Consider the following 14,730-nt stretch of genomic DNA (forward strand, 5'->3'; position numbering starts at 1 on the left):
GATGATGAGAAGGAAAAAAATTAAGAAGGAAAACACAGATAAAGCTAAGCGCCATGTATGGAAATCTTTAGAGGACAAAATACTGCTGAATATATTAAAAGATCAAAGCCTACATGGAGGAAAAGAAGGAACAGGTTACACAAAGAAAGCATGGCGTGATATCTTAGAACAATTCAATGATTCAAGGGTAGAAAAACTTGAATTACAACAATTGAAAAATCATCATAAGTACTACAGGAGTTGCTACAGCACCATGGACAGACTTCTAAAACTCACGGGATTTGGTTGGGATGACGACGACAAAATGATAAAAGCTCCAGAAGATATTTGGGAAGAACTAATTAAGGTAAGTTTGTTCAAGTAGAATTCATATAAAGTTTCCATATCCTATTATTAACAAAAACATTAAACAACTTGCAGAAGGATAAGGCTATCCAAGAATATCGAGATAAGGTGTGGCCTAGTTGGATAGATCCTCAAGCCATATGTGCTAGTTCAACAGCATCTAGAGCTGGTGTTGTATCTAGCAAAGGAAAAGATGGTGCATGTACGACCAAATCTTCACAAATTGATCTCAATACGGAAGTTGAAGTACATGACATCGATTCTGATGAAATCAATGCTTCCCCTGGTGTCTTCACCAAGAAGTCAACTACCATTGAGCCAGAAAAAAAAGAAGTCCCCTGGAAGTGGATCCAAGGAAACTGCAAGAGGACAAAAACGGACAGCCGATGATGCCATAATAGCAATTGATCGCCTTGCAGATGCATCACTTAGCATTGCTGAAGCAAAGAAAACAATAGCACAACAAACTGAAGCTTACTCGGTTAAATCTTGTATGGCAATACTAAATAGTATGAGTAATCTAGATCCCAATGAGAAACTAAAAGCAGTAAAGTCATTTACAGATGGTGATAAACGGGCCATTTTCATTGAGATGGATGAAGAGACGCGGAAGCTCTGGATTCTTGATCCTTAGAATTTTTGTAATACACCTTTGAGCATAGTATTTTATTTCAGTCGTTGTCGCACTTTACAAGATTCAGAAAACAATTTCACTTATATTTTGTCAGTTTGTGTGAAGTAATAAATATTGTTTTCAGTTTGGTATTGTTCATTGTTATCCGTCTCAAAATGTAATGGAGGCAAAAGTCAGGCTTGATAAGCAAACTCCTTATAGAAACAGACATGGTTATCCGTCTCAAAATGTAATGGCAGTAGTGTCATTTGACATGACATTCTCTTATGTCGCTGCTGGATGGGAGGGTTCTGCATCGGATCAAGCTGTTCTAAGATGGGCTGTGACTAGTGGGGGTTTAGTTGTTCCTGAAGGTAAAGTACAATTATTTGTGTATCTATAATATATATAAAGATGCTGAGTTTGATATGAAATTAATGTGCAGGTAAATTTTACCTTGTTGATTCAGGTTACGCAAATACTCCGAGATTTATTGCCCCGTATCGTGGAGATCGCTATCATATTGCTTCTTTTCGTGAAAGTAATCGGCGATATACTAGTGAGAAGGACTTGTTCAACCATCTACATGCATAGTTGCGGAATGTTGTTGAACGAAATTTTGGTGTTCTAAAAGCTCGTTTTCCAATTCTAAGTAGGAAAGGAGGAATTCCTTATCCATACAGAACTCAAGTGAAAATTGTTATGGCTTGTTGCATTATCCACAACTTCATAAGGAAGGTTAATCATCCTGATGAGTTATTCGACCTTTATCAGGATGATTAACCTTCCTTATGAACTTCCCTATGATGAGTTATTGGTGATCAACAAGTTCATAACTTTATGAGCATGGGGAAACAGAACAAAATACTGACCATGGTGATCAACAAGTTCATGGGCAAGCAAGAGAAGATGATAGAGTTGCTGGTGAGAGAGTTCGTGCTGCCATCGCCCGAGAGTTGTGGACTAAACATCAACAACGTAGTGCTCAACCAGAAGATGATTAAATACTGTAATATTTGTTTTCCATCTTCAATTGCAGATATATCTGCATAATTATTGTTGCAACTTTTAATTCTTTATATGGACATGAACTTCCCATTCTTTTATAGGCTTATATGCTCTATCTCTCTATCTCTCTCACCCTCTGCCTCTCCCTCTCTATCTGGAGCTACAAGATGAAATGTTATTGTCTACCAATCTTTTCAGCAAGTAAAGCAACCAATAAACTACTTCAAATTGGTGCATTTTTATATGACATTCAAGTGTTCCTCTTGTACCTATGCACCAGGTTCTTCAATGGACCAAGTAGATATGTAGCTAATTGCTAAGTCCTGTCAGTTATGAAGTAGTATACTCTCCGCAAGTGCGTGATGTAGACCATGAAAACATGCTAAGAAACCAAAAAGGAAGATAACTGTAGCTTCTCTCGTCAAGTGCATGATGTAGTTCATGTTAATTTACTAGTACAAAACTTGAAAATAATAATCAAACATACCTGCTCCTCTGAATCCCCATCCGCTAGCTTGGAATCCCCATCCGCTACAGCTGCCTGCTGCCCCCGGCGCCGCCGATACAGGCTGATGTCGGTGCAGCCTGCACGGCCGGCATTGAGGGGAGGCAGGCCTGTGCATTGACCTGAAGCAGGACCGCTCGCTAGGTATAGCTTGTGCGGGGTCGACGGCCGACGAAACGGAGTACGCCTGGGGACCTAGCGTCCAGGGGAGGGGAGGCGAGCAGCAACCAACATCCAAGGGGCGGAGGCACACAGTAGTAGGCATCCACGCGCGGCGGCGTGTACCTGGTGACCTGGGAGTCCGGCAGCAACCGGTGTCCAGGACGGCGGAGGCGCGCCGTACCCGGCGTCCACGCGCGGATTCTTCCACGGGCGAGACGAGGGAGCAGCGGTGTGAGCGAGCGGAGGAGGAATCGGAGGGCAGCAGCAGCTCAACGAGCTTGGATGGATGAGGCCATGGTGTGCGGTTTGGGGAAAGTGAGTCACTTATGGGAGGAGAATAGGAATAGGAGCAGCTAGTAGTCGTGGGCATCCAAACAAGGAACTGGGCCGACCAGTTTTCCAAATTTCCATTCCAAACGTAGTTATTTATAAATTGGTTATTCGTAATAAACTGACGTAAAACGGTTTTCCTAGAAATCGGGTAAAAACTCATTTTCTATAATCCTATCGCTAATCTTCGCTATCCAAACAACGCCTTAGCCATCGAGAAAGTGGGCGTGGATGATGTTGTTGATGTCCCAAAGAACCCGCTTGTTTCCTCCTGCACCGGGGCGGCCGGCAACGGCAGCGGCGACCTTCAGCATCACAGCCGCTACCGCAGCACCTGCACATCACCGAAGAGAAACATGAGTATAGATGCTTGTTTGACACATGGATCAGGTAACAAACTCCCTCGCATCAGACTATCCTAGTTGGAAACATAGATAAAAATCAAATGAACAGGAGATCGAGAGAGAGACCCAACGACGCAGTCAGGACCAACTTGAGATCCCCTATAGTGGTCGTTCCTGACGGAGCGACGAGAAAGATATATTCGGCAGGCAGGCGGCCCGCGGACGTGTGGCTCACCTCTACTGGCCGCCGGCTGCGAAGCGGCAGCAGGAGCGTCCTGCTGGTTATGCCTAGTGGCCATCGGCGTGTGTTGTTCCGGCTTCGTTCAAAGACCTAGAGAACTGGCGACGTGTTTCCAGCGAGCTCCTGAACGGAACAGAGAGGAGCGGCGACCTCTGATTCCTTTGGTGAAGGCGGCGTCGCGTGGGCGTGGAGGGCAAGCGGAGCGGAGGAGCGATTAGCGATGACTCAATGGAGCGGCGTGCGTGCCTCTGATGGGGCGCTGGGATAAGGAATTTTGGTAAGGGAAGAATTGATATGGAGGGATTAGTGTGATTGGTGGGATTAGTGGGACGCACGGGTGAAATATTCCTCTACAGAGTGCGTTCAGCCATATTAAATTGCTAATTGCACATCTGAGTGGGATTGAATCAGTTGTAACCATTAGATTTTTTAATGAGGTTAATCTAGTGGTGCTAATCAGGCTGGGTACAGTTTCGGGGCTTTAGAAAAGAATTAGTTTGATTGTTTAATATCCTCTCCATTTTAAATTACTCGTCGCAGAATGGATGTATCTAGAACTAAAATACATTTAGATACATCCATATTTGCGACAAGTAATTCGAAACGAAGGGAGTAATAGTAGTATCTTTAAAGGAGAATCGAACGTCGTGATGGTTTGACCTCCTGTTCCCACCACCTCGTGCGATCGCTACTTCCTCGCCTGAACTCGTGCGAGAGAAAAAAAAACTCTACGCAACCCCGCACTAAAAAACGAAGAAACTAAACCGGGAAAACAACTGTCTCCCCACCCCTGCCTCTCGATCCGCCGCCGTGTTGCCCGTGCGGGCACTGCATGCCTCTCGCCGATGCTCCCCTCTTCATCCGACGCCACTTCAACGGTCTGCGGCGCCGCGCCGCCCAACACGCTACACTGCCTACCCCGTGCTCGCCCTTGGACGAAGTGGAGCCAGCGGTCATCGCCCACATCACCGAACCTCGCTCCCCGCCCCCCTAGGGGTCCCCCTTCCCAGATTCAGCAAGGTTCTGTTGTGGCCTGATGCTAAATTTGTCCTCCTCAACTCTCTGCTGGCTGATTGATTCGCGATTTTGCAATTTTGTTCCGGCTTGATCGTGTTGCAGTGATGCGGCTGAACAATGCCCCATGGATTTTGTGATTTTGCATTGCCTTGTATTTTTTGCTTATTCCTGATGTATGATCGTGTTGTAGTGACGGAGCTGAACATTGCTCGCTGCTAAGTGCAGCCTTGTGTGCTTCACGATTAAGCTTGATAATCCTGTCAAAACAATTTCTGCTATGCGATATCTATTGCCTTGTTAATTAGTGAAGAGGAATCCAGAGTCATGTCATGTGAAATTATCTTTAAGGAGATAACATCCAGCGAGTTAAATTATCTTGAATGTCCACGTTGTGGAACTAATTTTTTTTGCAAGATTCCAATTCCAGTAACTTGATCACAACAGGAATCATAAGAACTTATTTTTGCTTGATTCCGGATCTTTCTTGGAAATAAGCTATGTTTTCTGCCATCATTTGCTTCACCTTGAGCATAGTTATTCAGGTTGTTTATCTATAGCAGAACTGTGTGCTGCTAGGGAAAATGGTATTTTTATTCCATAGGAACAATACCTGGCCGATGAAGTTGAAAAGAAGGTTCTATGCTCTTTGTGTACCTAGCCGATGAAGTTGAAAAGAAGGTTCTATGCTCTTTGTGTTATTTATACTTATATACTAGGCTGTAAATATTAGGCTTGAGTATGCTGGATAAACATTTCAGGCTATATCAGAGAAGCTAGACCATTTAGAGCTTGATTTGCAGTCAAAATACAAGGTTTACCTTTAGTCTTGGTGGCGGCGTCGATTTGGAATTCTTACTGATTTGAGAACAAAAAATATGATTTATAATTGTAATAGCAATTGGAAGAGCTCCAAGGACTGTACAATTCTCAGAAAGTGTTAAGTGCAGACTTAAGCGAAAAGCTTCAGACATTGCAGGTACACATGTTTTCTTGCCATACACTTGTCGAATGACTGAATGATCATTTGTATTCTTTTTTCATTCTTTTCCAGAAAAAGATACAGGAAACTGAATGCACCCTAGCAATCCTTGAAGAAAAGTATATGCAGGCAAGCAATATAATAAAAGAGAAGAGGTATCTGATAGAAAGTCTTCTTAAAACAGGTTAGAGTAAAAGGGAACTTCTAAGTTTCTGTTACTGAATATTGATATGTTGGCTTAGTGTGATCCTTGTGAGTTGGAATACTGCCTATTTATTAAGCATGATCATGTTATATGCTTAAGAATTCATTCATGTATAATATTATCATGTGCAAAGGCACTGTTTCTTTTACCTTACTATCTGATTTGTCCGTTTGCATGTCTCCATGGGAAGAGGCTAAGATACTTATACTATACATATACAAAGGTCAACACTGTGAGCTGGGCACACATTGCATCTCCTTACACTATACACTGTCCGTGTTCACAACTCTTCATTTCACTAGATCTGAAATGCAATATGTGTCAGACTCTCATGCCTATATATTATTTTTGTTTTCTGTTGGGCCAGTCCATTTGAAGAATCCTAATGGCCATCAGGGTTATGAATTTCTTTGGTGGAAATGATAATGTGGTTTCAAAATTTGGATATAACAAGAGGTGATCGAGTGTGAGAGGATATATAGCTCAGACTTGAAATGGTTTCTTAAGTAACGAAGTCGTGATCTGTGAGTTTTCTTTTGCTACTACCAAACAACCACCTATCTACCTACAGGTTATACTACAGTGAGAAGGGTCAAAAGGGCTGCCTTTACATTCTATGCTTAGGAAATGATTTCAAACTTCCGATTCCGCAGAACATGAGAAGGGCAACAAGGCTGCACCTTGTTCATATGCTAGAATTCATCTAACATGCAATTATGGAGAATCTTTCAGGGAACTATACATTGGAGTGTGATTTTAGACCGGAGATTATATAAGTGATGCAATGTATATAAAGATGTATGATATCTGTATTCAAGCGGCATGTTGATTCATGAAGATATTTTCAATCATTTGTACGAGTAAGGAATTAGATGCTATGCACTTGATGTGAAATTAGGTTAGAATTTTTTTTTATGATTTATGTAATATGTGTCTGTAAAAGATGTTGATTCATGACGAATGACATTTTCAATTATTTATACGAGTAAGGAATTAGATACTATGCACCAGATATGAATTACGGTTAGAATTTTGTTATGAATTCTACAATGTGCATTAGTCCATGATGAACCAGGGCCAAGCACAACGCGAAGGAGCCACATGGAGATCGCGGTTAATTGGTGAGACATCGACTTCAGCTGGACGGAGTCATCCAGTATGGTGTATGGAGGAGATGACCATGCGATGTGGACCTGAGCCTCCATCCTGCTACTAACGACGAGGTCGATCCGGCTGCACCCGGGCTAGGGCGATGAATAAGCCCGGGGAATGCTATTCTTCTGATCTCTCCATTGGTTGCAGGTATGCTCCTGTTGGGTTAGTCTGATTAAGAGTTACGGCTAGAGATGGTTCCCGTAGATGATGTGCGCTTGTGTTTTTTCTCATGTATTTTATACTGTCTTTTTTCACCACTGCATGGGTGATGTGATACTGCGTTTGAGGAAAATTTGCATCACTTCTCTCCCATTTTGATTTGTGGGTCTACTCCATTAACTAACATTGATGCTACATTTTCCCCTCTTTTTTCTAATTTGGAGTGTGGCCGTCCATAACGGTTGATTACTTAATTACTGGCTCCGCACTCTGAATTTTATGTCAGAGATGAATGACACCCGACTGACTTAGCATGCAACACATTCTTTTTAGTTGAGGAAACAACCAATGATTCTGTATTGCATGCTAAAAATTCGGATTACAACAAATTTAGAATCCAATTTTTTTAATTGAGGTCAAAGTTTTGGTCCATGCCTTTATGTTTTGAGGATTACAATGGTGTATTTATGTTTTGAGTATATATAAATTCGATACCCCTGTGGCAACGCACGGACAATCAACTAGTAGATATAGATATAGAAAAAACAAAGAGAGATTTTGCATGCGTTTGACAGTCATCGTACTGGGCGTGGGGAGTTTGTACATTTGCCAAAAGGCCCATCAAAATGACCAAATTCCAGTCGTAACCGCTGCCTTCCTCTTCCCCAAATCCCGTGCTAAAACCAAAATAGGGTTTCTCGCCACCGGCGGCGGGATGGGCCGCAACTCAGCGGAGCACCGCCGTCAGTGCCCTCCGCGGCGGCACGCCCCCGAGGATATGGCCTCGCTGCCGATCCCCGACGAACTCCTCGCCGAAATCTTCGTTCGCCTGCCCACCCCAGCCGACCTCGTCCTCGCCTCCGCCGCCTGCGTCTCCTTCCGCCGCGTCGTGGCCGACCGCTCCTTCCTCAGGCAGTTCCGCAAGCTCCACGCGCCGCCCCTCCTCGGCTTCCTCGGCCCGCACACCGGCTTCGACCCCGCCGAGCGGCCTCACCCCTCCGCATCTGCGGCCAGCGCCGTCGCCCTCGCCGCCGACTTCTCCTTCTCGTTCCTTCCGCCCCCCGGCCCCGCTCACCGCTGGGCTCTCTGGGACGTCCGCGACGGCCGGGTCCTCCTCCGCGGGATGCCCCTGGAAGATTCTCATGGAGTCGTCTTCACAGAGACGGTGGTGTGCGACCCTTTGCACCGGAGGTACCTCATGCTTCCCTCAATCCCTGACGACGTAGCAGCTACCGTGGAGGGGCCACGCCCACATTCATGCGAGATTTTCCTTGTTCCCGAAGGCGGCAATGAGGACGATGAGTCAACAGCCGCTGAAGAGACGTCATTCAGAGTGATCTGGATGGGGCACTATGAAGATAAGCTCATCACCTATGTCTTCTCTTCCAGCACCAGACAATGGCAAGCCATTCGATCCCTTACCTGGACCAATTTGTCAGCTGGCTCGCTATCATCGACAGAGACGACACTCTTCTGCCAGCGCCAATACGCGTATGGCTGCTTTTACTGGCTGCCAAATTCGAAGCACGGAATAAAAATGTTGGTGCTCAACACCCGTAAGATGGAGTTCTCCGTTGCTGAACCCCCAGCTGAACCCAAAGTTTGTTACAGACATATAACCATGGTGGAGGCAGGAGAAGGCAGGCCCGGGCTGGTTGTCCTTACATACGGCCCACGCGGCCACATTTATACCATTTGGAGAAACAATAATGGGAGTTCCAGCCAATGGCAAAAGGATAAGGTAATCCCACCCTCACCGGGATCTGGGTACGTGCTCAGACAGTCGATGGGGACACATTTGCTTTTGAATCACTGGGGGTTCTCATCCTTCGACGAAGAATTATGCACAGACTTATGCACGTTGGACATGAAAACATTAAAGATTGAGAGAGTGTGTGCTTCCACAGTGCAGAGCTTCGCATATAGCAACTATCCACCATCGTTGTCGTCACCGACAATATCAAATGGTAAACTCTCTGTTGCTTGCTCTTCATTCTTCTCACATAGCTTGTCTGATGCTTGATAGTTGGCTATAATCACTGATTCTCATTTACACGTTTCATAGTTGTTAATTCTTTTGTGCTTGTGATAGAGCTGATCAGGCTTAGGAACATTATTGTGATTTGTTTGTTAGTCTGTCCTAAATGCTACTTTAATAGGACACAAGGAAAGATGTTGAACACGACGAGTACCATTTTGGAGGCATCATGAATTCATAAAAAACACTAGATCACGAGGACCATTTTGGCAAAAATTGTTGTTGTGGTCAAGCTAATCGAGAAGGAATACAAGTCTAAAATTATTTTCACCTCCGGATTGTTTCAACTTGGAAACAATCGTTGCGGGTAGCAGGAGTTTATTTATCTCTTTTGATAGATATAATGAGACAGAGAAGTCGCGTTTTGTTCATCTTTACACCTACAAATCCATTTATCATATTGACTCCAGATGAATATAAGTAGGAATAGCTGGTATGGTTGCAAATAAACACCCAAGCAATTTCTACCACTAATGCATCTCCTGTGTCTATTGTGAGGATAATTGAAGGGGTGAGCTTGATTAATTTCTCAAGGGTGTTGCCATGCAAATAGCGAAAAATTGATGTGCTCGGGAACTATTTGATTTGAAATAAGACTGTCAAGATAAATTAGATGCAGGGCAACCATGTTTTTACATAGTTAAAAGTTTTGAACTTGTTGCCTATCCTTCAGGGCGCATGCTGAATGCAAGTAGTTTTTTGATTGTCACTACCTAGACCTGAGTTTCTATTCCTTGACTTGACTTAGAAACTTGGTACGCTACTAGGTAATTTATTAAGTCCTGCAGCGAGAAGCCACCATTTCTTTTATGACTTTAAGTTCTGCTGTGATTCATTTCTAAATGATTGTATGCCTTTGTGTTATTATGTGTTTACTCTTGTACTGCAAATTACAATCTTAAAAAATACAGAATTGAGTGTTTGAGGTCAATACTGCTAATTGGAACATTGGGGAAAAGAGTTCCAGGCGATTTTCCATGCATCATGTTGTGTTGTTTGGTTTAAGACCTACTCCCTCCATCCCATAATATAAGAGCGTTTACACTTGTGTAAAAAATGCTCTTATATTATGGGATGGAGGGAGTAGTATTTTATCTCAGCTATTCTGCTAGCTTCTTCATGTGTTTCCTCCTAAGCAATTTTCCAACTTGTTACCCAATATAAAGACCCAAGGTTTATTCCTTTTGCTAACAAGTTTCTGAAGATCTGAATTTTTTTTGTGTGCATAATTTCGACAAATTAGACGGCTATTGAGGAGGAGGTAATGGAACAAGGCGCGGAGACGCTGTAAGGGTGTGTTCGGTTGCTGTCATGGGATAGAATGTCATGGGTCCGACCCATTCCAAAAGCCCATTCCCGTGTTCAGTTAGCCGAAGGGCCCAGAACCCACCAGTCCCAGAAAACCGAATATTCGGTGATTATGCGGAACCGACGCATACCTCCAAATCGGCCGGACGACAGAGAACGAGCCCTCGAGCCCTCGTTCCCCTCGCACGCAGCCCCCCTCCCGCATCTCAGCGCCGCCAACCTCCCACATCTCTCCCTCTCTCGATCTGCCACTCCTCCCTCTCCAGCGCCGATTCCCTCTCCTCCCCGTCGTCTCTCCCCAGATGGCGCACATCTGCAGCTCGGCGGCGACCTAGGACCGGGTGGAGACCTACCTGGCAGCGGCAGGAGAGGAAGGAGCGGCCGGAGGTGTGCCTACAGATCTGGATTGGCGGCTAGCAACGAAGCCAAGGTATGGTTCCTACTCCTTTGTATACGCTTGATGGGTACAATGGATTGATGGCAGATTTTTATTTCCTGTGTGTGCCATGTTCCCCCTCTATTTGTTCCATATATATGTGATGCTGCCTACTGTGTAGATCTATGATTACCCAAAAAAATTTAATAAGTGATGCTGTGTACTCACCAGATCCATGGTTACAAGTCATTAGTAGTCATATATTTTTGACTGTATGCATCACTTGTAGATGGTCAGCAAGATGAACAAAAGAAAAAGGATGGCTAGGGGAGCAGCTGTTTTTGTTGCACTAGCTGCAATGGCAGTCATTGTTCGGGCAATTATAAGGAAGAGGAGACCACGTATTACCTATGGCCCAATGCATGAAAGAGATCGAATCAGATATGACTTTCTAAACCAGAAAATTTGGCAAAGCGATGTGTTATGCAAAAACATGCTAAGGTTTGAAAGAGCAGCGTTCTTTCGCTTGTGTGGCATATTGAGGGATCGCAACTTGCTAGAAGATAGTCCACATCTTAGTGTGGAGCAACAATTGGCAATGTTTTTGCATACAATTGGGCATAACCTTCGGAATAGGGTTGTTTCTGCCAATTTTGGTAGATCATATGGCACAACCAGCATCTATTTTAGAAAGGCTCTTCATGCCATAGGCGAGCTTCGTAATGATTATATAAGGCCACCATCATTGGAAACCCCCGCAAAAATTGCAGGAAATCATCGATTTGACCCATATTTTAAGGTAATTTCAGAGACTATTCCTTAGCTATCTAGGCTATATGATATGCCATTTAATACTGGTCTCTATATAGGATTGTATTGGAGCTATCGATGGTACACATGTGCGAGCAGGGGTTACCAAAGATGTGGAGCCTTCTTTTCGTGGTAGGAAGGCCTTTACCACTCAAAATGTGATGGCAGCAGTAGATTTTGACCTCCGCTTCACATATGTGTTGGCTGGTTGGGAAGGGTCCGCACACGACGCGACCGTCTTAGCTGATGCATTAACTCGTGAGAGAGGCTTACAAGTACCACCTGGTAAGACGTTGACCTAGATAGAAATTGTCCATTTGTTACTGCCTTACGAAACCATTGTAACCAATATTTATTTTTATTTTTTAGGAAAGTACTACCTAGTTGATGCCGGTTATGGAACCAAGCCTGGGTTCTTACCACCTTTTCGTGGCGTGAGGTATCATTTGAATGAGTGGGGCAACAATCCGGTCCAAAATGACAAGGAGCTATTCAACCTTAGGCACTCATCTCTACGGGTGACGGTAGAGAGGGCTTTTGGATCTCTCAAGAGGCGTTTCAAAATTTTAGATGATGCCAAACCATTCTTCACTTTCCCGGTCCAAGTTGACATTGTTATAGCTTGTTGTGTTCTTCATAATTATGCACTATCACAAGGGATCGATGAATTCATTATACCGGAAGTGACATGGACCACCCAACCAATTCGAACATCAAGGCAACAATTAAGTGACAATAGGGCCTTGGTAGACCATAGGCTACAAATTGCTGCCCAAATGTGGGAAGATAGGCAACTTATGTATGCCAATTTATGAGTGCAGTGCACTATGTATTTGTAATGTTTATGCAACTACCTTTGCATTCATTTGATGGCTGGACAGATTGTGGTATTTGTTATGTCAAACCATGTATTTGTGATGATTTCATCATTTTTATTGCAACATTTTGATGGCTGGACAGATTGTGGTATTTATTATGTCAAATCATATATTTGTGATGATTTCATCCTTTTTATTGCAACATTTTGATGGCTGGACTGATTGTGGTATTTATTATGTCAAACCATATATTTGTGATGATTTCATCCATTCTTTTGCAATTTTTTGATGACTGGACAGAAATGGACAATGTTGAAGTTACCGCTGCAAGTGGAAACTCCGGGAAAAGTGGGGTCATTGTATGGACCACTTCCATGACCAACACTATGCTAGGTTTTTTGGCTGACCTTGTTGCTAAAGGGAAGAGAACTTCTAGTGGATTCAGGGAGACACATCTCAAACAATGTGCTGCTGTTTTGAACGAGCAATTCAAGCTAACTATCACCTCTGATCAAGTTAGAAACCATCTCAAGAAGTGGAGGAAGATTTGGGTCAGGGTTGTCAATTTGAAGAATTTAAGTGGAGCTCTATGGGATGAAGATACTTGCACAATTAGGCTCAGCGATGAGCACTATGCAGGTCATTGTATGGTAAGCTTCTTATAGTATGAACGATATCATCTCATTTTCTGCCTTCATTATGCTAATGACTTGCAAATTTTTTGTAGACCCACAAACCTGATGCTCCCTTCTTGAATAACCCAATTGAACACTATCATGCTATGGCGACCATTTTTGGAACAACCGGGACTAAAGGGATGAATGCAAGGTCTGGAAATGATCTCCTTTCTATTGACGTCGATGATGAGGAGAATGGTGAGGTGAATGGTGAGATCAACACGTCACCGCAAGTTGGTGAGTCTTCTGACCCCAAAGGACCACCAAAAAAGAAGGCCAAGGTGGTGAAAGTTCTAGAGGATCCACTAGGTGCCATTCTCAAAGATGGGTTTAAACTTGTGGCTGAAGCTCTTGTGAAATCTGGTGGAGATGATGATGATATACCCGATGACCTTTGGGATGTAGTCTCTTGTTTGAAAGAATTTGATGAAGAGCACCTTGCCCATTACTATGCTCATCTTGTTGACAACCCCAAGACTGCAAGGGCCTTCATGAAGCTTTCCGAAACCAACAAATCTGTTTGGGTGAGTAGGTATGTGAAGAAGAACTTCTAAATTTGATATGGTTGTCAAGTATGTGAACTTGGCATGTATGGCTGTAGTGCCATTGGGTTGCTTTTGGATGTTTGGTATGTGAACATGTATGGCTGTAGTGCCATTGGGTTGCTTTTGGATGTTTGGTATGTAAACATGTATGGCTGTAGTGCACTTTCCTTGGTTATTTGTATGTGAAAGACATGTACTGCCTATTTGTATGTGAAAGACATGTATGTGCTGATTGCTTTTGGATGTACCAAATGAACTTACTACATGATTGCCATCTTATGATATTGCTGGAAATTGTGTTCTTTGTCAATATATATTGTTATGTTGTTTTTTTCTTGAAAATACAAATGAAATGCTGCCGAAAATTTGAATTTTTGTTCTTCCATTCTTCCAAACCAAACACTGGAATGGAACCAACCTGTTCTACTTTTTTGCACCTACCAAACACAAGAACGGAACCGACCCGTTCCTCTGGAATGGAACCATTCCATTCCGTGACAGTTGGTTCCTCAACCAAACACACCCTAAGCTGAAGGGCGCGTAGATTGCCATCACGATGAGAGTACTGCCGATGATGCGGATGCTGGAGGTCAGGCTGATGTGTTGAGGGTTGGAGATGGTGCCTATTAGGGCTGTGCTGCAACTTGAAAATAGGCTCGTGGTATGTATGTAGTAGGGTGCTTTTGGTTGTACTCCCTCCGTTCTGAAATGTAGGTCTTTGTAGAGATTCCACTATCAACTACATATGGATGTATATAGATGCATTTTAAGTGTAGATCCATTCATTTTGCTCCGTATGTAGTCCACCAAGTGAAATCTCTACAAAGACTTATATTTAGGAACAGAGGGAGTAATATGGTATGTATGTGTTGATGGTGTGACTGCATAATCGATGTTGGTGGTGAGAGCATAATCGATGTTTAGTTTCTGTGCAATTAGTATGCTGATTACGGCTCTGTACTAATGTTCCTCAAAAAAATCAGTGAGGTATTTGGAACTAATGTAAAAGGCCAAGATGTTTTGTTAAAAGTCAATTTTCTCTGTTCTGCTAAATTGTGTTGAATCAGATTGCTAGTTTATTTGAATATCAGTACG

At 43.4% G+C, this 14,730-nt stretch overlaps 2 protein-coding genes across 2 annotated transcripts; both read left to right on the forward strand.

Moving 5' to 3' along the window:
- The first annotated feature begins 7,690 nt into the window (after positions 1-7,690).
- LOC125535634 lies at positions 7,691-13,900 on the forward strand. Its single transcript, XM_048698701.1, has 3 exons — positions 7,691-9,030; positions 12,714-13,063; positions 13,141-13,900. Exons 1-3 carry the CDS (start codon positions 7,779-7,781, stop codon positions 13,642-13,644), a joined length of 2,106 nt encoding a protein of 701 aa, XP_048554658.1. The 5' UTR covers positions 7,691-7,778; the 3' UTR covers positions 13,645-13,900.
- LOC125535635 (putative nuclease HARBI1) lies at positions 10,351-12,446 on the forward strand. The gene is made up of 4 exons (XM_048698702.1): positions 10,351-10,839; positions 11,075-11,584; positions 11,655-11,880; positions 11,965-12,446. Exons 1-4 carry the CDS (start codon positions 10,423-10,425, stop codon positions 12,408-12,410), a joined length of 1,599 nt encoding a protein of 532 aa, XP_048554659.1. The 5' UTR covers positions 10,351-10,422; the 3' UTR covers positions 12,411-12,446.
- Positions 13,901-14,730: the final 830 nt, after the last annotated feature.

The sequence above is a fragment of the Triticum urartu genome, chromosome 2, assembly GCF_003073215.2.
Source record: "Triticum urartu cultivar G1812 chromosome 2, Tu2.1, whole genome shotgun sequence".
NCBI classification, from domain to species: Eukaryota; Viridiplantae; Streptophyta; class Magnoliopsida; order Poales; family Poaceae; genus Triticum; species Triticum urartu.